Raw genomic sequence first — 19,472 nt, 5'->3', positions numbered from 1 at the left:
CGGGTACTGTGGCTGGAGAAGACATTTCAGGACCACAGGCTTGCGGGAGCATGGGCACATTTGGTGGTCAGGGTTCACTCCCACTCTCCAGGTGGGGCTGTCCAGAGAAGACACAGCCTGGAAACCTCAACACAATGCCAGGTCTCTTTAGCAAAATCTGGAAGTCTGGGTCTACCTTCCCACCTGGCAGTAGACGGGGGCGAGTGAGGCCTGACTCTTGAGATTCAGTTTGCCGTGGTCCTCACCCTTCCGTGATGAATATCCAGCTTCCCTTGCTCATTTACGTTACCTCCCTGGCCCCAGAGAGCATCTGCATTTGTGAGCCCCACAGGAAGATGTAAAACTCATACGTTACACACATCCACGTTTCCTGCCTTATGAGGGAAGATAATACAGTAAGAATGTACTTCATGTGCATAAACATGCAACAGTGAAAAACAGTGACGCTTGGTCTCTGGTTCCAAGTCACAAAAATCACTTCTTGAAGTAACTTTTAAACAGTTGGCTTAATTCACTATTGTGTTCAATTTCAACCCATGGAGCTTCACAGACCAGTTAGCCACCTCTCAGGATTCAACAAATTGAAAGAACTGAAGTGTTCATTATTCATTTTTTCATCAAAAACCCTTTTTATATTATTGATTAGACAATCCAATAGTTTTTCTCTTGGAATTGATATTTCACTTTGTTTCAGTGTACCTATTTTTTTTTCATATTTACTGTTTCAAAGTTTCCTTGTTTATGTTCCACACTGAATGTGTCTCTCCAAAATTCATGTTAAAGCCTTACCCTTTCCCCAGTGTGGTGGTTTTAGGAGGCAGGGCCTTTGGGAGGTATTAGGGCTTGATGAGGTCATAAGGGCAGAGGTCATAGGGATTAGTCACAAGAGAGCTCGCTGCAAAGTAAGGATTCAAGAAGTTGGCAGTCTGCAAGCCGGGAGAGGGCTCTCACCAGAACCCAACCACCCTGGCACCCTGATCTCAGACTTCTTGCCCCCAGAACTCTGAGAAAGAAATTTCTGTTTTGGTCAATCACCTAGTCTGTGTTCTGCTGTAGCAACCGGAACACACTATAACAACTTGCATATGGTCAATCATTTCATAGTCCACTGAAATAATGCCGGCTCTAAGAAGTAACACATTTTTCTCATAAAGCTTTTTCCATTAAAAAATCTTTTAATGCCAATGCTCTTAAGGACATTTTTTAAATGGATAGCTACCGCACAAGAGAACAGGCAGGTACCACACCTCAGGCCCAGCAGAAAACACGCAGGACCCGCACCTCAGTCCCAGCACAGAGAACATGCAGGAGCTGCCCATTTCCAGTCACTTCTGCAGCTCTAGCACGTCCGGCTAACCAGCAGGGCTCAGAGCTCACTACTTCATTTGCAGTTCTTTCTGATATTTATTTGATGCATGGTAGTAAATACAATTTATTGAGAAAAATATTAAATATTTAATACTAAAAATATTAAAATTGCTTAACTTAAATCTTGTATTGCTGTATCCAGAATTAATTTGATCACTTAGTGACAAATTAAAATACCCAAAATTGTTTTTTCTAAACTTTTGGCTGAAACTCCAGACTCCTTCTAGCATTATACTGGCACTTTTGGTACAAAATCCAATCTTTTTTAAATTGTAAAATATTCCTATGACATTTTTATAAAACATTTTCCAATAAAATACATATCTATTTTTCCCCACCAACAAAGTTCAATACATTGTATTAAGTGCAGCTCCCAGTGCCATAAGATCAACAAGAGCCTTTTTCAAATGTTGAAATTTGTACTTTCAGCAAGCTTTAAAAACACTTGTATTTAAACAAACAAAACATTTACTTTTATGTCAGACAAATGAAGCTTCTTTGATGATTGAAAATGCACTGCATTATTTTCTTGAAAAAGTTGTCTTTTTCATTAGGTGCATCTGTTTCATAAAAAGTGGGTTCCACAGCACCCATTTCCATATCAGTATTATTCCTTTAGACATTTTAGTAAATCACCGAAATGCTCAATTATATTTAATGATATAGTGCTAAAACTGCCGACAGTACCCTCTATATCTTTTCATTGCTTTATCTTCACTTTGATGACATTTGGGGGAGTTTTAAGTTTTCAGATGTTTAATATATGAAAATGTTTTAAGTTCCTTCCTCATCGATGATCACAACTTTTCTCACTTGAACCACAACCACAATTTTTTAACAGCATCCTGATGAAATTTACATGTTTAACACTTTGATCTTTTAACATAACTTTTGAGCACTATTTGCAGGCAAAATTTGTCATTAGCAATAACTCAAATTCCTGTTTGAAAAATAAATCAAGAAATTTTTCGTTCCAGAACTACAGATTTTATGTAATAAAATGCATTTAATACAAGTTTTATTTTGTGCGGATTCTTGCACAGTATCAAAACAAGTTCCAGGCTGGGACTCACTACTCTTATAATTCCTTCTTTGTTCTTCTGCAGATTAAGATTCACATTTATTATACTTACAAGTATTAAAGATGTATCAAGATTTTGTCTCTTTAAGTATTTGTTTTCAATATTTACATTAAAATCTTAAGTGTATAAAATACAAATACCCTGCACACCTACTATTTTCAAAAGAATTACAGTGAGCTAACAATGAAACTATTTTAAGCTAGTGATTCTCCTAAAGCAAGTAGTGTTTTGTTATTACAAGCAAGTTGTTACATGCAACTTAGCCCCAGTCCCTTCAGTGACACAGGTCAGACTGTGACATGAATGTTCCTCAACAGGAGGCCCATTTTCTATGGCACTAATGTTCTAAAACTGTCAGAACAAACCTATGAGTTTACATTAAATTTTATATTAGCTAACTGTAACTGTACAATTTTTTTTGAAACTTTTCTTATTGAGTAACAGTCATTTTACAATGTTGTGTCAAATTCCAGTGTAGAGCACAACAATTTCTATGATACTATTTACCATGAAGTATTTCAGTATTTTTCACCATCAGTATGGTGCGGGGTGCGTATGAGGTAAATATCAGCTCTGATCTGCCTGCTGAATGTATTAGTCCAGGAGCTGCCAGTTTTAGCTTCTGGCCAAAGCTCCAGAAGAAATCATCAAAGGGTCCTGGATGGGAAAATGAGGTTGCATGTAGAGCAGTCGGGCTTACTTTTTCTGGGTGAAGGATGGATACCAAGTGATGTCACACCCGGGTCACTTCACTGGAGTTCCTGCCCGCCTCCTGCAGTCTTTTGAATTCTCCATACACGGGTTAGGTTTTCGAAAAAGGCTTCCCGTCCTACGAAAATTCCTGAGGCAAAAATTTACAAATCCTGGCTACATGATAGAAATGGGAGGGGAGGGAAAAACTGAAAATAGCAACCCGTAAATTAACGCTGCAGAAAGCATCCTGCCACATCTGCATTTCCAACGTCTACTGGTCCAGGTCCGGACTGCGCTCCAGGAACCCTCCGCCACCTCCCCTTGTAGACGCTGACACACGAAGTCTCTTTCCCTTAGACTGCGTTTCACAAGCCACCCTTGCGTACAGATGCCTCGAAAATAAATTGCAAACTGCCGGTCTAGCACCCCTGGCGCCACGCCCTGGCCCCAAGAACATTAGATCCCACCGTCCCCTCACACAGCCTCGGCTCCAGCCCGACAGGCCCCCTCTCCCCAGAGGACTCGGGCAGCCACACGGCGAGCCGTGCTCTCCAAGGCCTCCTACCCCTGGGCCCCTCCTCCATCACTTCTCGCCAGGACCACGACTCCTCCGGGAGGCCTCCCTGGACTCCCCGGCGCCCAGCCCTTCCGGAGCCTGCCGACCACGACCGCCCGGGTCCGCTCCACCACCCCACGAAGCCGCGTCCGTCGGCCCCGAGGCCGCGCCCCGGACCCCCAGGTGGTGCCGGGATCCGCCCGCCGGAAGGAGCTCACAGGCTAGACTAGCGCGGCGAGCTTCCGCTGGTGAAGGGCACGGAAGAGACCCGGCGCCCCGCGCACTCGCGGCGCAGTCTGCGCAGCCGCACACCCCCGCCCCGGCGTGCTCCGCGCCCGCCCCGCCCCTCCTCCCGACAGGCCTCGGGGCCCCGCGGCACGCCGGGAGTTGTGGTCTCGGCGCAGGCGGCGCGCGGCCGCAGCGCGTGGCAGGAAGCGGAAGCGGAAGCGGCCGGCGGCGGCGCTAGGACTGACGTGTCTCTTGGCGAGGCGCGGCGCTCCGGAGCAGGCCGGGCTGGCAGCGTCGGCGCAGTCGGACCGCAGCGGAGCCGGAGCGCGACCCCGAGTCCGACCCGGAGCCCGACCCGGAGCTGAGCAGCCGCCGCCATGGCCAGTGAGTCCCTCGGGGCAGCCCCGGCCGGGAAGCCCACCCGGCCGGCCGGCCCGCGCCCCTGCCCCACCTCGACCGGGCGGACGGCTTCCCGGGGCGGCGCGGGGTCCTGCAGCCCTAACTCGCTCTCCTTTTGTCTCTCTCCTCCAAGTCAAGTTCCTGGAAGTCATCAAGCCCTTCTGTGTGATCCTGCCCGAAATCCAGAAGCCGGAGCGGAAGGTGAGTTCAGGAGGGCTGGGTGAAGCCCTGCGCCCGTTGAAAACGGCCCGGCAGCCGAGTGGACGCCCCTCCCCCGCGAGTGTCGGCGTGGCCCGCTCTGCGGGGATCTCACCGAACCGTCGTGCTTGCTTTGGAGCGCCGTTTGTGAGCGTCCGCCGGTGCGCAGAGCCTCGGGTGTGCCCTGCCACGCGTAGTGGATGCCGGCCGGGAGGGCGCGAGGCCTCGGGAGCCTCAGGGAACTCCGATGGAGCTGCCTGTCCTTCTTCAGCCCCAACAGGAGCAGGTGGCGGGTCTTCTAGGAGATGCTCTTTGTATCCCGCTGCCGCAAGGAGCCCAGACCTGTCCCTTTTCGTCTGTACATTGAGTCTGTACCTTTCCGTGGACTGTCACTTACTGAGAATAAGGGCATTTGCGAACCCTGCTTTTACAGCAGGCCCATTAGAACACGGGAAGATAGGAACGTAGAGGTAGGGTGAAGGTTTATCAGAATGTTCGCTGCTGCACAGCTACAGACCAAGACAGTGAGTGTTGCCAGTGTAAGGAAAGATACTAAGCAACGAGGACAACTTTCACTGGGTTCTTAAAGACAGTTAAGAGTAACAGGTTTCCGTCTTCACATTTTTTTCACGTGCCCCACATATGTGCTGCCTTTGATGAGCTAATATGCAGAGATCTGTGTGTGTGTGTGTGTGTGTGCGTGCGTGTCTCCAGCACAGAAGAAAGAGCATGGCTCTAGAGGCAGGTTTGCTAGGGTCCTATCCTTCACACAGTCCCTGGTGTGACCTTGGCCTTGTAACTGCAGTGGATGAAGCAGTGGAAGTATGTGCAGGGTACAGCAATGGCTCTGGAAGGGATTGCCCCTGGAAGACTTGGTGTCTGATGGCAGCTGTGAAGGAAGAACAGAAATTACCGTGCAGAAAGTGAAAGGAATTCTAGGCATAAGGAACAGAGAGTGTGCTGAGGCAAAGAAGCCTGATGGGAGGGAGTGTTAGATGTGGTTTGGTATTGACAAAACAGAAAGGTGCGGGGGGAGCGGCAGGAGCCAGGCAGATTAGAAGTTTGCTGTGGAGGTGGCGTAGGAAAGCGGAGGGGCTGAGAGGCTTTTGCAGCAGAGGGAGAAGAGGGAGTAGCTAGGAGTCAAGGGTGGGTTGGGGGCTGCTGAGAAGCCTCAGGTGGACAAGACTTGGATAAACAGATTTTGATGTTTTGCTGTTGAATCTGGCTGCATCCATGAGAGACTTGGTTATTAAAAAACGAGGAGGTTTGTAAAAATTGTCCACTCTTTTTTCCCTTAAAGAGTCACTTCAATACAAGCTTGTTATGTTACTGGTCAGCCTGAAGCGGTGTTGCCTTCCCACGGCCTCCTGATTTCTTGGTGGGGGAAGATGACAGGTGGGGGAAGGGGAGCATTCTCAAGAGGAAGAGTTCTTGAGTTCACCCCACCTTCACATGGAGTATCTGAATATCGAATCCCCGTTGCCTGTGTGGTTGTCTTGTCAAGGCCTGTCCAGGGAGGCAGACATGGAGGACTGCAGCCCCAGGCTGACCAGAGAGCCAGGACCCCGACTCCACACTCACTTAAACTTCAGCTTGAAAGAGTATTTTTTAAGAATACTATTTTGTTCACTTAGTACTGTCGCTCACAAGGTACTTCCATGTTGCGATCCTCGGTCCACACAGTACTTAACCCGTTCTTGTTAAGCCCCCTGAGGCCCCTCCTTGCTGTGCAGACAGCAGGTGCTGGTGAAGACACTTAGCTTTTAGAGCAGAGGACCCAGAAGGGTGCCCGCTCTACTGTGCAGCCCCACGCGGGCCTTGGGCAGGGGTCTCAGCTTCTGTAATGATGCTGGTTAGTCATTTGTAGAATGATTCTGTGTAGTCAGTGTCCTGCTTACATACCAGACGGGATGTGAGAAGTCTTAAACAGATGCTGCTGGTAGTGAGTAGGCTGAACGTACAGCTCTCCCTCCTCCAGTATTTTTTTATTCATGAAAAATACACTAAGAAACAATCACAATTACAAATTAGTTCAATACAAGAGTCTGTCAATTGCAAAACCCTTTCAAATGAAACGTGGTTGCTCATATGTTGTGAGGGCTTGCCTGATTTGGGAATTCTTTGCTATTGCAACGTTCTTGATCTTGGGTCTGATCCTAAACTGTCCACACTGATGGTTCAGAGCATAGGCTTTGGACTCAAACCCACTACAGCCATGGGGTTTGGGACAAATTACTTAGCCTTTTCAAGATTCAGTTTTCTTGTTGCAAAATAATAATACTGTTAACATGGTGTGATGACTAAACGCGACGACACATGTGAAGGTTCTGCACATGTGCCTTGTATGTAGAAAGCATGCAGTTCGTGTACTTACACTTTGGTGTTTGCGTTTGGTACATGGTTCGGAGTGTTCAAGGCTTGCTTCTCCGATGAGCAGAGAAAGGGGTTTGATCTGAGTCCATTTCTGTCCATGTGCTTGTGGAGGCCACTTGCTGCCTTGATTCCTTCTCTCCGACTGCAGATTCAGTTTAAGGAGAAAGTGCTATGGACTGCCATCACCCTCTTCATCTTCTTGGTGTGCTGCCAGGTGAGCACGGCTTTTGGGCTCCAGTACCGGGGGCGGGGGGGGGGGCCGCGTGGGCTGGGGGCCGCGTGGGCGGGGGGCGCGTGGGCGGGGGGCGCGTGGGCTGGGGGCGCGTGGGCTGGGGGCCGCGTGGGCTGGGGGCGCGTGGGCGGGGGCCGCGTGGGCGGGGGGCCGCGTGGGCTGGGGGCGCGTGGGCTGGGGGCCGCGTGGGCTGGGGGCCGCGTGGGCGGGGGCCGCGTGGGCTGGGGGCCGCGTGGGCTGGGGGCGCGTGGGCTGGGGGCCGCGTGGGCTGGGGGCCAGGGCACCAACTCCTCTCTGCTTGTTTCCAGATCCCCCTGTTTGGCATCATGTCTTCAGACTCAGCCGACCCTTTCTACTGGATGAGAGTGATCCTCGCCTCCAACAGAGGTATGGCGGGCCTCTGTACCTCTCTGTACAGTGTGGGCTTGACAGGCTCCTTCAGTGAAATCAGAGGCTTCATTCAGCTTTAGGTGGCGTTCAGAGGGTTGGGAAAGAACGTTGGTGCGCTGTGCTAAAAAGCAGCCTTAGGAAGTGCTGGATTCAGCACCCAGGCACGTGGCACCTTTGGAATCACGTCTGAACGCAGTACGAAACCTGTAACAACAAGGTATGTCTGCACCATGGAGAATTCTAAGAAGCGTGGGAAGACTAGAATGCTTTTTAAACAACTGAAATGACATTTTTACCTACCTTTCTCCTGTTTCGATAACATTCTTTAGAATATGTAATTTGTTTCTCAGCCGCATCTTTTTCATAGTACAGGTTACATATGTATGTCCAGAATAATAAACATGTAACGGCGTTTTGAATACTCCGACCGGGTGCCTTTCGAGGGTGGGTTTTAGCATTTGCACTGATACTGCTTTCGATTAACTCACTTTTAAAATATGGTTCAAATTAAGTTCAGAACAGTTGGAAGTACAGCTCATTTTAGCATAATGTAAGGTAGGGGTTTATTCACAACTAGATACAATAGTGCAGGCCTCTTTTCCAGACTCTGGAAATTATTTGAATGTTATCCTTTTTTATTAACTGATGAAGAGATGGACGTTTCTTATCTCTGTACAACCAGAATGAATCTGTCTATGGTGAATTTAAATGCCGCGATCAGTGTAAACGCCATGTGACTTCCTAAACAGAATAAGATGTTACCTGGAAATTGAGCAGAGTGAATTGATTTACCCTCTTATTGTGGCTTTTGGGGGTTCTTCCCTGAATTGAATACTGCTGGCAGACCGAAACGCACCGGGTTTGTGTCGGGGGACACAGCCCGGTTTTGCTCACTCATGTTCTGAACCGTGTTTGGCTCCTCCGAGCTACTGCTGACTGCATTGTGCCTCCCTCTTCCCTAAGGCACACTGATGGAGCTGGGCATCTCCCCCATCGTCACCTCCGGCCTCATCATGCAGCTCTTGGCTGGTGCCAAAATAATTGAAGTTGGCGACACTCCAAAAGACCGAGCCCTCTTCAACGGAGCCCAGAAGTGTAAGTGGGACTTTTAAGTAATGTTCAGGTGCCTGTAGTTGAGAATTTGAATTTGCGACAAAGTTTAGGGCATACAAAGTTTTTTTCTGTTTTTTTTGGGGGGTTGGTGGTTTTGGGAGGAGGTGGTGGTTTTTTGTTTGCTGTGATGTCCCCGCCTGGGCCCACAGCCCTGCAGGTACCCTGTGGACTGTGTTAGAGCACTTGGGGCATGCTGGGCGGGGGGGGGGGGTCGGCGCCCCAAGGCCACGTGTCCACGGGAAGGGGCAGGGCTCTGAGGCGGTGCCCTCCACTGCCAGTTTCCTTACCACTTCGGGGGAGCTGTGGCTCCTTCAGTTCAGCTGAATGATGTGTGTCAAGTACCAGTCAGTGCCTGGCACGTGGCAGGTATTTGACAAGGCTTTTTTTTTTTTTTTTTTTTTTTTTCTGGGAGTTTAGGATTTGGCTTAGGGAAAGGTGATCCCCTCCACTCAGCTCTGTGACCTTGGGACAAAGCAGACAGCTTTCACGTCCCAGTTTGTACACCTGTAAAAGTGGGGACAACAGTGGTATTTGCCCAACAGTAAATAGCAAGTGGCACTCGTAGCAGTGATGACCAGTCGTCAGCGTTCACCAAGTTCAGCCTCTGAGTGTGACTGACGTACAGTAATTAGGAAATGGGGGTTATAGTCCCCTACCCAGCTGTGTTCTTCCACGGCAGTGCCCTTCACAGATCGTAAGTCAGTAGGTTAAAGAGTTGAGCAAGTAAGACGAATCTAATTTAAACGTGTCAGTTTCAGACACAAGTCAGGATTTTAAAATATATACATGCATTATTTTCAAAAGCACAGATCAGCTGTTTCCTCTTTGGTCTTGGACAATTTTTTGAATTTTTTTGCCTTAAGAATTCAGTCTTGGCGTGGGCATAGCTCAGTGGTAGAGGGCACGCATAGCACGCATGAGGTCCTGGGTTCAATCCCCAGGACCTCCATTGGAAAAAAAAAAAAGGATTCAGTGTAATTGAGTGCTTTTTAAGATATCAAACAGGGACTATATTTGGGAAACACTCAGGAGTAAAATTTTATTTTTTTGGCAAACTAAGCAGAGAAGCTGAAATTGAAGCCTAACCCACACTCAGAGATCCGTCTAGTAACATGTAATCAGTAAAACGTGGTTCCATCACACGCCGGGGTGGAGTGTAATGCATGATGCGGGAGACAGGCCCGGCACACAAGGGGAGCCTCCACTGGGCCAAGAGCGCCGTGTGGCGGAGGGAGTGTGCCGGCCGGACTGGTGGCATTGTGGGGTCCTCCTTTAAAAAGCATGTTGAATAGAAACTGGGAAGGGGGCACTTCATCCCAGAGCTGGCGTGCTGTGCCCTGGGCTCGGACCTGGAGCACGAGCCTGCTGGGCGGCCCAGGCGATTGGTTCCCCCGGAACCCGCCTGCGTGTGGGGCTGTCACCGGCGTGTGCCTGAGTGTCGTCTTGAGCACCTGTTGTGAGAACCACGTTTCAGCTCGTGTCCTCCTCCCGTCACAGAGAGGAAAGGAATTTGGGAGAAGGTGGAATTAAAGAGCTCCGTGCTTTAGTTGGAAGTGTCTGAGTTACATGTGCTGGTGTTCCTGGACGGCTCCTCGGAGGCGGGCCCGACAGTCTCCGTCTCCTCCGGGGCTGCCCACCCGGGTGGGTGTTGGCAGCTCTGCTCGCGGCCCTGGGGCGGGAGAGGGGAGCCCGCCTGAGACCTGGTTTCTTCTGGCCTGTAGTGTTCGGCATGATCATTACCATCGGCCAGTCCATCGTGTACGTGATGACGGGCATGTACGGAGACCCCTCCGAGATGGGCGCTGGCATCTGCCTGCTGATCACCATACAGGTATGTGTGCCGGCCCTTCTGGGAGCCCTCACGGCCACACTCCCTGGGTGATAGAGCTGAATCGAGCATAAAAAACCACCGAGAAGAAGCCGGAGCCCCGTGCCTGCCCTTCTGAACTCAGAAGGGAAGGAGCCTCGGCCGCCGGGCAGCGTCCACGGAGCCCTCGGCGCTCGCCCCCTGCAGAGAAGCCGCCCCCCTGAGGAGGCAGGCCGGCCGCCCGCCCGGCTGCTTACGTGCGTTTGTCCGTGTCCACAGCTCTTCGTCGCTGGCCTCATCGTCCTGCTTCTGGACGAGCTCCTGCAGAAGGGCTACGGCCTGGGCTCCGGGATCTCCCTCTTCATCGCCACCAACATCTGCGAGACCATCGTGTGGAAGGCGTTCAGCCCCACCACCGTCAACACCGGCCGAGGTGAGGGCCCCAGGCCCCCGGGCGCGGGTTCTGTGAGGAGTGCCAGCGGTGGCCCACTCCGAGGAAGAATGATCAGTTTAGCTACATCTCTTCTGACTTCTCTGGTGCGTCTGCAGTGGTTTTTAAAACACAGGCTTATGCTCATGACAACACACAGCTGGCATTTGTCATGTCCAGAGTGTCGTGGGCATTCACTGGCCAGAATACATTATCCCGCCTCATTTTTCTGAGCACAGGGCAGATGGTGCTGCAGGGGTCAAGCATGTTCTCTTAAGTCTTGTGACGGACGTCTGGAGTGTTTCCAGTCTTTGTTATCCTCGTTTGCTCATCTGTACATACTTTGCCAGTTGCTCTCAGTGAGTAAGTTTCTGAAAATGAAGTCACTGAACCAGCAACTTGGTTGCCAGGGGCAACTTTGTACAAGGCAGGGACGTGGGTGCTCACGCACTGGGTCCAGCCCCGGCTGTGCCCTGAGTGCTGGGGCGAGACAAGCGAGGACGCGGGGCTGTGTGCTGCGGGGCGCGCGGCAGGGGCGTGGCCAGTGCTGGCGCCCTGTGTTCCGGGCGGGGAGTGCCAAGGGGATGTCGTTGGAGGGTGTTTTTCATAAAAGTTTCTACACACTCAAGTACGATTATCAGGAAGGAGAAATCAGCTATTTTCATCATTCGGTATGTTGTTCGTTTAGAAGAGTACGTGAGACATATGTATCTATGCACATTTGACTGTTTTGTTTTAATGGAAGGGTGGAGACAGAGTCCCTGGCCTCCAGAGAGCCCGTAATCTCACCAGACAGACCCGAAACAGGTCCCCAGACAGGGACGGCCACTTGTGCCAACACATTGCAGGGAGAAGAGTGTGGCTTGAGGTAGGAAGCACTGGAGGCCCTCAGAAGAGCGGGCACGACCGGACGGCTCCTCCCTGCGCACTGGCTGGAGCTGAGGACATCTGAGGCAAACTGGGAGAAACAGGGGGGCCAAAGGCAGTGTTTTCAGAGCTGGGTCAGAAAAGGTTAGAGGCTGAAGGGATGGCAGCAGTGTGTCCTGAGACGAGGAGGTGATCCCAGGGTAGGAGGGGGGACACTTGGTAAAGGCTCAGCAGCCATTGGCGGGGGCGATGGGCCCAGAGTGAGGGACTCCCCCGGGTGGACAGAGGGCAGGCAGAGTGTGCATCTAGGGAGCTGCTGGGTCTCCCGCCCGTCAGCAGGGAAGCGCTGAGCGAGGGCATTGGGAGAAAAGGACACCAGACGGGACAAGGGTGATGGGAAATTGGGGGCAAAGGTGGGCTTGTTTCCGTGGGCGTCTCAAGGTCAGTGGCAGCGTCTGGACCCGGCTGGAGGGGGGCAGCCAGGAAGGCGCGTCCACAGCCCCCCGTGTGCGGGCGTGATCCACGACCTGAGCCACACTCACTGGGGAGTGAAGGGAAAGGGAGAAGAGTGGGGTCACGAGGATGACCCTGGGGAAGGGCAGAGGTCATGAAGGTTGCAGGGCTGGGAGGGCAGCATGGCTGTGGCCGAGCCCCTCACCACCCTGCGCATGAGGGAACAGGCGGCGGGAATCCCAGCGAAGAGAACCGGAGCTTGTCCCGGCCCCGCCCGTCACTCAGCTGACACTCACTGGGCGCCTGTCCAGGGCCCCATGCTGTTCTCGGTACTGGGATACCATGAACCGAGTGTCCGTGTGCCTCAGGTGTCACCACCGGTACTGAGGAGAAAACACAGCAGAGGAAGGTGGGGGCTTCCTCTGGATGATCAAGGAAGGCTTTGCCCCAGAGGAGCAATCCTGGAACGGGGAGGGGTCCCTGCGACTATCCGGGGGAACATTCCACTGGGGGAACCTCTGCTTCCTGGCTCTGCTGCTGGGCCCGCCTCTCTGGGCCCCGCTTTGTGGGAGGGTATGAACTCTGATTGGGATGGACTGTGTGGTGCCCCTGTTGTGCTTTCGGCCTGGCTTTCAGTGTGAGCAGAGAGCCTGGGCCGCCTTGTCGGGGCAGCCTGCACCCCAAGCTGCTCAGAAGTCCCTGGGGACGGGGACGGGTCCTTCCGCTGGAGCTCAGCAGACTTGCTGGTAACAGCGTTGCAGTTGACTGTCCACACACCTGGTGGCCTCTGACTCATAAGCCAAAGAAATGAGGTCAGTTAATTCAAAAAGGTAGAGTAGCCCATTTCTGTGGGTTGAAATCTAGAGAAGAAACAGAAACGAGGGTTGAGAAGACTCCGCTACCCCTGTGTTGACAGGGGGAGGACCTGTGAGTCACAGAACCAATTCTGTGTTTCTCTCTAATTTGGCCACTGAGAAGCTTAGCGCCACATTGAGCTGCTTGTTCCCTTACCCGTAACAGGGATGGAGTTTGAAGGTGCCATCATCGCCCTGTTCCACCTGCTGGCCACACGCACTGACAAGGTCCGAGCCCTGCGAGAGGCATTCTACCGCCAGAATCTCCCCAACCTCATGAATCTGATCGCCACCATCTTTGTCTTCGCAGTGGTCATCTACTTCCAGGTGCGTTCAGACCCAGCGTGTCTGAGTGTCAGCGTGCCTGGCGAGCGCCCCGCTCCCCGCTCCCCCAGGGCTGCTGTGAGCCACCCAGCCCTGCTGACATGGTGAGGCGCACTTTCTGGACATGTGGGTCCCGCGGAGTCCCGGGCACCTGCCTGAGCTGGCAGAGCTGACGTTTCTGAAACCACGTTCCTTCTGTTTGGGCCTGTCAGCGTTTTTCCAAGGTCTTAGTTCAGAGAAGTGAACAGTAATCAGACTGTGAAACCCTGTCACTTTTGACCCAGAGTTTGGGTGCGTGTGGGCACGTCCTCATCTGGGGAGGCCTTCCTTTAGACAGCTCTTACCTTCCACGCTGTGAGTCTGGGCCACTCGCTGCCGAATAAGAGACCTGAGTGGCCCATGGCTTTCCCGCAGTTGGGTAAATCTCTGTGTTTCTCATCAGCCGCTCTGTACTCTGACAGTTACCGAGAAGAAGGGAGAGCGTTGAGAAGGCAGCTTACTGCTCATGCAAAGGTGCCTGTGCCTCCACGTGCTTTTTCCGAGGACCAGACACATCTGTTCCTTCAGCCAAGACTGGTAGTCAGTTGCCTGGTTCATAACAAGCTAACTCTTGGGGGGCTTGGCAGGTACTTGTGGTCGGGTTGTTAAGGTTTTATTTTAAACCTTCTATATTCTGAACTCTGCTCTTGGCACTGGGATTTTGCAAAGTGTATACATATGAAGGAAGCCCTTCAGTCTCCAAGAGTCTCAGAGGGAGAGGCTGTGTTCGTGGAGAAGCCGGAAAGCGTGGCTTCCCTGGAGCGAGGGCGAGCATCCCGGAGGGGCCGAGCTGCGCGGGCGGCGGGCGGCCTCGCTAGGGGCTGCCTGAAGGCTGGGGAGACCCCAGAGAACCACTGGTAGGACTTTGTCCCACCTAGGTGTGGCTGAAACGTGGTGGACTTTGTTTCTTGACAAATGGAATCGTTCGTGTGCTGTGCTTGGGTGCCTTCTGCCCGAGTGCCCCCGGTGCAGTGGCCTGGGAGCCCTGGAACCCGGCATGGCGGGGACGAGGCAGTGAGGCTGTTGGCTGTCTGGTTCTCAGGGCTTCCGCGTGGACCTGCCCATCAAGTCGGCCCGCTACCGAGGCCAGTACAACACCTACCCCATCAAGCTCTTCTACACGTCCAACATCCCTATCATCCTGCAGTCCGCCCTGGTGTCCAACCTGTACGTCATCTCCCAGATGCTGTCCGCCCGCTTCAGTGGCAACCTTCTGGTCAGCCTGCTGGGCACCTGGTCTGTAAGTACAGTGGCCTCAGGGCCCCATCCGTGAAGTGCTGGGCCCCTGGCCGTGTGGGCTGTGGCAGGTGGCGCTGCTGGGCCCCTGTGTGTCCTGCTCGTGACCAACTCGAAGGCACTCTTAATTACAAATGCACGTTAAAGTTCCTTTTCAGTCAGAAAACTGCCTTGTGGGCACCTGAGCAAAACTGTTCTTTCTCATGGCTCGGAGCTGGCCTTGTCTGACGCTCGGGTGGGAGAGGACACTCACAGGCTTTCTGCGACCTCTTCCAGGACACTTCCTCCGGGGGCCCAGCGCGTGCTTATCCGGTCGGTGGCCTCTGCTATTACCTGTCCCCTCCGGAGTCTTTCGGCTCCGTCTTGGAAGACCCCGTCCACGCCGTGGTGTACATCGTGTTCATGCTGGGTTCTTGCGCCTTCTTCTCCAAAACGTGGATCGAGGTCTCGGGCTCCTCTGCCAAGGATGTGAGTGTGAACTACAGTTTCTGGGGAGGAAGTTAAAGCCGGAGCCATAGTTCTGGCCGCTGACTGGTGGGGGGCCTCTGCTCACCGCGTCCTCTGTGAACGCACGCAGCTCTCCATCCCGGTCAGGGCCAGTTCCGGAGGGTTGGTGGCCAGAGGTGGAGCTGGGATGAGTAAGTCAGTGCCTGCCTGGGAGGCCGCAGCCACACTGAAACTAGACCTCACCTGAGTTCTTGGTGGCGGTTTTAGAGTTACCTGTGCAAGTGCCGTGAGGGGGCGGGGGGGTGGTCTGTGAGTGAGTGGTGACCCGTGAACCACCCACCCGGCCTTTGACTTCACGTCTGAATCTGAATGTTGTCCCCTTGGTGGGCATCTCGCAGGTTGCGAAGCAGCTGAAGGAGCAGCAGATGGTGATGCGGGGCCACCGAGAGACGTCCATGGTCCATGAACTCAACCGGTGGGTGCTGGCCCTGGGGGCTGGGGGTCCCAGGGCAGGAAAGGTCCCTGGGTCTTTAGATTTCTGTGAGCTTGCTAAGTGCTGGACACTAGAGAATCAAGTCAGCACACCTGGCCTCTCACCAGGAGGGAGACTGAAGCACGTGGCTGGACGGTGCTGTGGGACGCTGGACCTCGCTGTGCTCTGTGGGCAGGGTTCCGCAGGGCACTCTGGGAGGGGGGTGGAGGGTCAGGCTTCTTCACAGGTTGGTGTCCAGCAGGTGAAGCCAGAGAGGGCGGCAGAGACTGCAGGGAGGGGTTGGCGCTCGAGGTCCTGTTAGGAGGTCAGTGCTGGAGGCTGAGACCAGTCAGTTGGGGTGGGGAGGTGGCTGGACACTGTGCATCTGGGCAGAGGTGGTGGGGCCACATATGGCAGTAACTTGGGGACACGGGAAAGGCCTCCAGCGTAGGGCAACCATAGGGGCAGGGGAGGGGACGCCTCTCCCTCACAGCAGGGCTGCCTCTTGGTCAGCAGAGTTGGCCACAGGGTCTTAGACTTTTATGCCAACCACTCACTACTTCTGTGGTCACTGGGAAGTGGTTGCAGGTGACACAGAAAGGAACGAATGTGACTGGTTCCCTGTAAAGCTGTTTACAGGGTCAGATTTTGTAATCAGGACCAAGCCTGTCCTGGGGACCTCAGCCACAGGAATTCCAAATCGTTATCTATCCCTGTCAGAGCTGGGCAGCTTTGTTCATTCTCTTAGGAATTCTCTGAAGCCTCTCGATTTATAATGCCGTTCACTAGAAATACAGTGCAAACTGCGTATTAAATTTTAATTAAGTTTCCTGGCAGCCACATTTGAAAGGTAAAAATACAGACCTACAACTAGTAAAACGTTCTGTCTGTTACCTTGTATGATGCATTTAATTTAGCCCCGTAGGTCCAGAATGTCGTTTGAGTTGTAGTTAACATAAAAAAGGTCGTAACTCATCTTCTTCAGAATCCCGGGTGGCACTTTCAGCGTCTCTAATCAGACTGGTCCCGTTTCAGTAGCCACGTGTGACTTGTGTGGCCACTTCCTGGACAGCAAGTCCTAGTCCAGAACATTAGGATGTGCGAGTGGGTCAAACTTCATGGGGGACGTGGAGTTGGGTTCTAAATCGAGGTGAGCGGGGCTGGCTGCCTGGCCCTTCCTGTGGCCTGGGTCAGGCGGCCGGGCTGGAGGGGCCTGCGTGGCGGCGCGTGGCTGACCGTCTCCCACTCCCCAGGTACATCCCCACGGCCGCAGCCTTCGGCGGGCTGTGCATCGGGGCCCTCTCCGTCCTGGCAGACTTCCTGGGCGCCATCGGGTCTGGCACGGGGATCCTGCTGGCGGTCACGATCATCTACCAGTACTTCGAGATCTTTGTCAAGGAGCAGAGCGAAGTCGGCAGCATGGGGGCCCTCCTGTTCTGAGCCTGGCTCCCGGAGCGGCAGGCACGGCGAAGCCTCGGCGCAGAGCACTGCTGCGGCGTGAGGACTTGGTTTCCTGACGCATTTGATCCTTTCATTCCACTTCCTAAAGTGCTAGAAACTTTCCAGTTTGAAATTTTGCTTTTTATTCTGGCATTGGCATCCGGACTGTAGAAGAGAGGTCTTCCTCCGCTGACTGCCAGAGGTGGGGACGGGGGTGGCTCCCCGGGTCCGTGTAAGTTCTGTTTTGACCTTTGCACCTTCTCAGTGCTGTCGGCTACTGCAGTGGTCTCAGCCGTTTCCCCGGGGGACTGTCCTGTTGGTTAGAAGCACAAACATTGTTGAACGGTCTGCGGCTCGTGTGGCAGGAGGGTGAGAGGCAAGCAGATCGTGTTTTCTGGGGCGAGTGGGCGATTCGCCAGTGCGTCCCCTTCAAACCAGGGCGGGAACATCCGGCTTAAGACTTTTTTTGAAAGACATGGTTGTTTTCCCCTATAAAACTAATTTTTCAGGATAGCGCTTCTTCCAAAAGAGAGGGACGAATTTCCAGATGATACTCTTGGGCCCTCGGTTTTTCTGCCTGTGCCCGTTGGCTGTCCAGTCGGGCTCTGGGGCCGAAAAGCAGCGCGGCGGCCCGGCCCTGCCGGCTCTGTGCCCATGCAGCGCGTGTCCTCTGCCCGCAGTGCCGCGGCTTTGCGGTGTCACGCCCGCCTCGCTGAGGGCTCGGACGCTGTGCGGAGGACCCCGGAGGAGCCGCCTGTCCGGTGGTTCTGGCTCTCACTGGGCCTGCTTCCCGTGCTGGTTCCCCTCCTGCTTGCCCTGCTGAGGGGAGGCTCCGTGGCTGGCCTCAGATGCTACCTGCTAGGCTGAAGACTTCCCAGTCGAATGTTTAGAACTTTTAAAATGTGCTTAGGACCAAATGCAAGTAAAGTAAATGGCACAAGGCCTCCATCCTCTGCTTTCGCCAGGACCGCCCAGCAGAGAGGAGGGCACAGGCCCAGACCCACGGTGAAATCAAGTTTCTCCAAGGTTTGTTATAAAAAGACTCAGAGTTATGTCTAAAATAAGTACTGTTCACAATAACAGGTGACCTAAGTCTTAGAAATCAGAACCCTTTCTAAAGCCTCTGGGGAGTCCCGTCTTGGGGACCGGCAGCAAGGACAGAGCCGGGCGCCGCAGCCTGAGGGGTTCTCACTGGAGGACACCCCAGGTCCAGGACGGGAAGTCCAGGGGCTCGTGCAGCCCTGTGGAGATACCCCACCAGCAGCAGGTACACAGTGGCTTTCGAAGCACAGAGCCAGGAGAGGTGGCAAGCGTGGCACCTGCCCGAGTCTGGAGGGGCTCCGAGGAGACCTCGCTGGCCGTGCCAGCCAGGGGACCCTGACGAGGGACACAACGCAACCTTGCCTGACACTACCCGCGAGTCAGCTGCAGAGCCAGGAAGGCCCGTGGACCCCAGGCCCGGGCACCCACCATACCACACGTGGCCTTGTCCGACCCAGTCCTGAGTGGAGACCTGACACCAGCCCCCACAGTCTGCTCGCCCGCCGTGGGGACCCCGTGACGGCCTTGGGCTGGCAGCGCCGCCAACCCCAGGACCGCAGGCCCCGCGGGAGGCGCCCCGCAGCCCTGCTGCAGCCTCCGACACTGCGTGGCCCGGGCCCTGCTCCACGGTGACTGGTCACGGTGGGCGGGGGCTGGCTGCAACTTCCAGGGGACTGTCACTGTGGACGCCAAAGCGGCAAAACTGAGATAAGGTGAATAAGAGAAATAAAGCCAACTTTTTACAAGCTGCTTGGTGGTGGTCTCTGGGTTTTCAGTTTCTTGTGTTGCCGAGAATGCCAGTGAGAGGAGGGCGTGGGCTGGGGCGCGGTGCCTTCAGGGTGTGGGAGGCTTGGGCCCTGGCTCTGCCCGGGGCCCCCCTTGATGCAGGGAGTTTGTGAGTGGTGGGGAAGTGGGTGAGCTTCCCATCTGCACCCGAGGGGCCAGCCCGCGGCCCAGGGAGGGGGATGGCTTCCTGACACGAGGGCCAGGGGCTGGGCACGTGACACCATCCAAGGGGCTGTAGGAGCCGCAGCACAAACTTCCGTGCCCACCAGTGCCTGGTTCTCGAGTCCCAGGGGCCCAGGCAGTGCCCTCCCCCACTTACCTAACCCCCGGCGCTGGGGCCCTGGGACTCGCCGTCACCCTGCCCTGAGCCTGCGGCCAGCACACCTCCCCCTCACCCGTTCCTTCCATTCAGCGCACATGACCGAGCCCCTGGGTCAACAGGGCAGGAGCTGTGTCCATCCTCAGAGCTCTCGTCCCCAAAGTCGAGGTTCTGCAGCGTCTGCCAAGCCTCGGGCCTTGCCCCAGTTCCCTTCTGTCTGTCCGCCTGACAAACTCCTGTCCATCCTGTGAAGCCCAGCTCAGAAAGGAGAGAAACACCTAAAAGCCCATCGGAGGGCACTGGATAAATTACAGCTCCTCCCTCC

At 53.9% G+C, this 19,472-nt stretch overlaps 1 protein-coding gene and 1 long non-coding RNA gene across 2 annotated transcripts; one reads left to right on the top strand and one right to left on the bottom strand.

Moving 5' to 3' along the window:
- Positions 1 to 1,155: 1,155 nt before the first annotated feature.
- Positions 1,156 to 4,134, bottom strand: LOC116657201. The gene is made up of 2 exons (XR_004312227.1): positions 3,709 to 4,134; positions 1,156 to 3,291 (listed from the first exon to the last, which is right to left on the bottom strand). It is a non-coding gene; the product is annotated as an uncharacterized LOC116657201 (long non-coding RNA).
- Positions 4,135 to 4,151: 17 nt separating this feature from the next.
- On the top strand, positions 4,152 to 18,792 carry SEC61A1 (SEC61 translocon subunit alpha 1). The gene is made up of 12 exons (XM_032458800.1): positions 4,152 to 4,311; positions 4,460 to 4,527; positions 7,046 to 7,111; positions 7,438 to 7,516; positions 8,483 to 8,614; positions 10,354 to 10,463; positions 10,719 to 10,872; positions 13,210 to 13,370; positions 14,449 to 14,646; positions 14,919 to 15,110; positions 15,488 to 15,564; positions 16,815 to 18,792. Exons 1-12 carry the CDS (start codon positions 4,305 to 4,307, stop codon positions 16,999 to 17,001), a joined length of 1,431 nt encoding a protein of 476 aa, XP_032314691.1. The 5' UTR covers positions 4,152 to 4,304; the 3' UTR covers positions 17,002 to 18,792.
- Positions 18,793 to 19,472: the final 680 nt, after the last annotated feature.

Source organism: Camelus ferus, chromosome 17 (assembly GCF_009834535.1).
Source record: "Camelus ferus isolate YT-003-E chromosome 17, BCGSAC_Cfer_1.0, whole genome shotgun sequence".
Classification (NCBI taxonomy): Eukaryota; Metazoa; Chordata; class Mammalia; order Artiodactyla; family Camelidae; genus Camelus; species Camelus ferus.
The sequence above is the reverse complement of the archived record's forward strand: the minus strand, read 5'-3'. Positions and strand labels throughout refer to the sequence as shown.

Excerpts from the sequence above, each read along its gene's own strand:
- SEC61A1 (XM_032458800.1), top strand. Across the intron at positions 8,615-10,353 it reads CTTCAACGGAGCCCAGAAGT|TGTTCGGCATGATCATTACC; the intron begins GTAAGTGGGACT and ends TCTGGCCTGTAG. Across the intron at positions 10,464-10,718 it reads GCCTGCTGATCACCATACAG|CTCTTCGTCGCTGGCCTCAT; the intron begins GTATGTGTGCCG and ends CCGTGTCCACAG.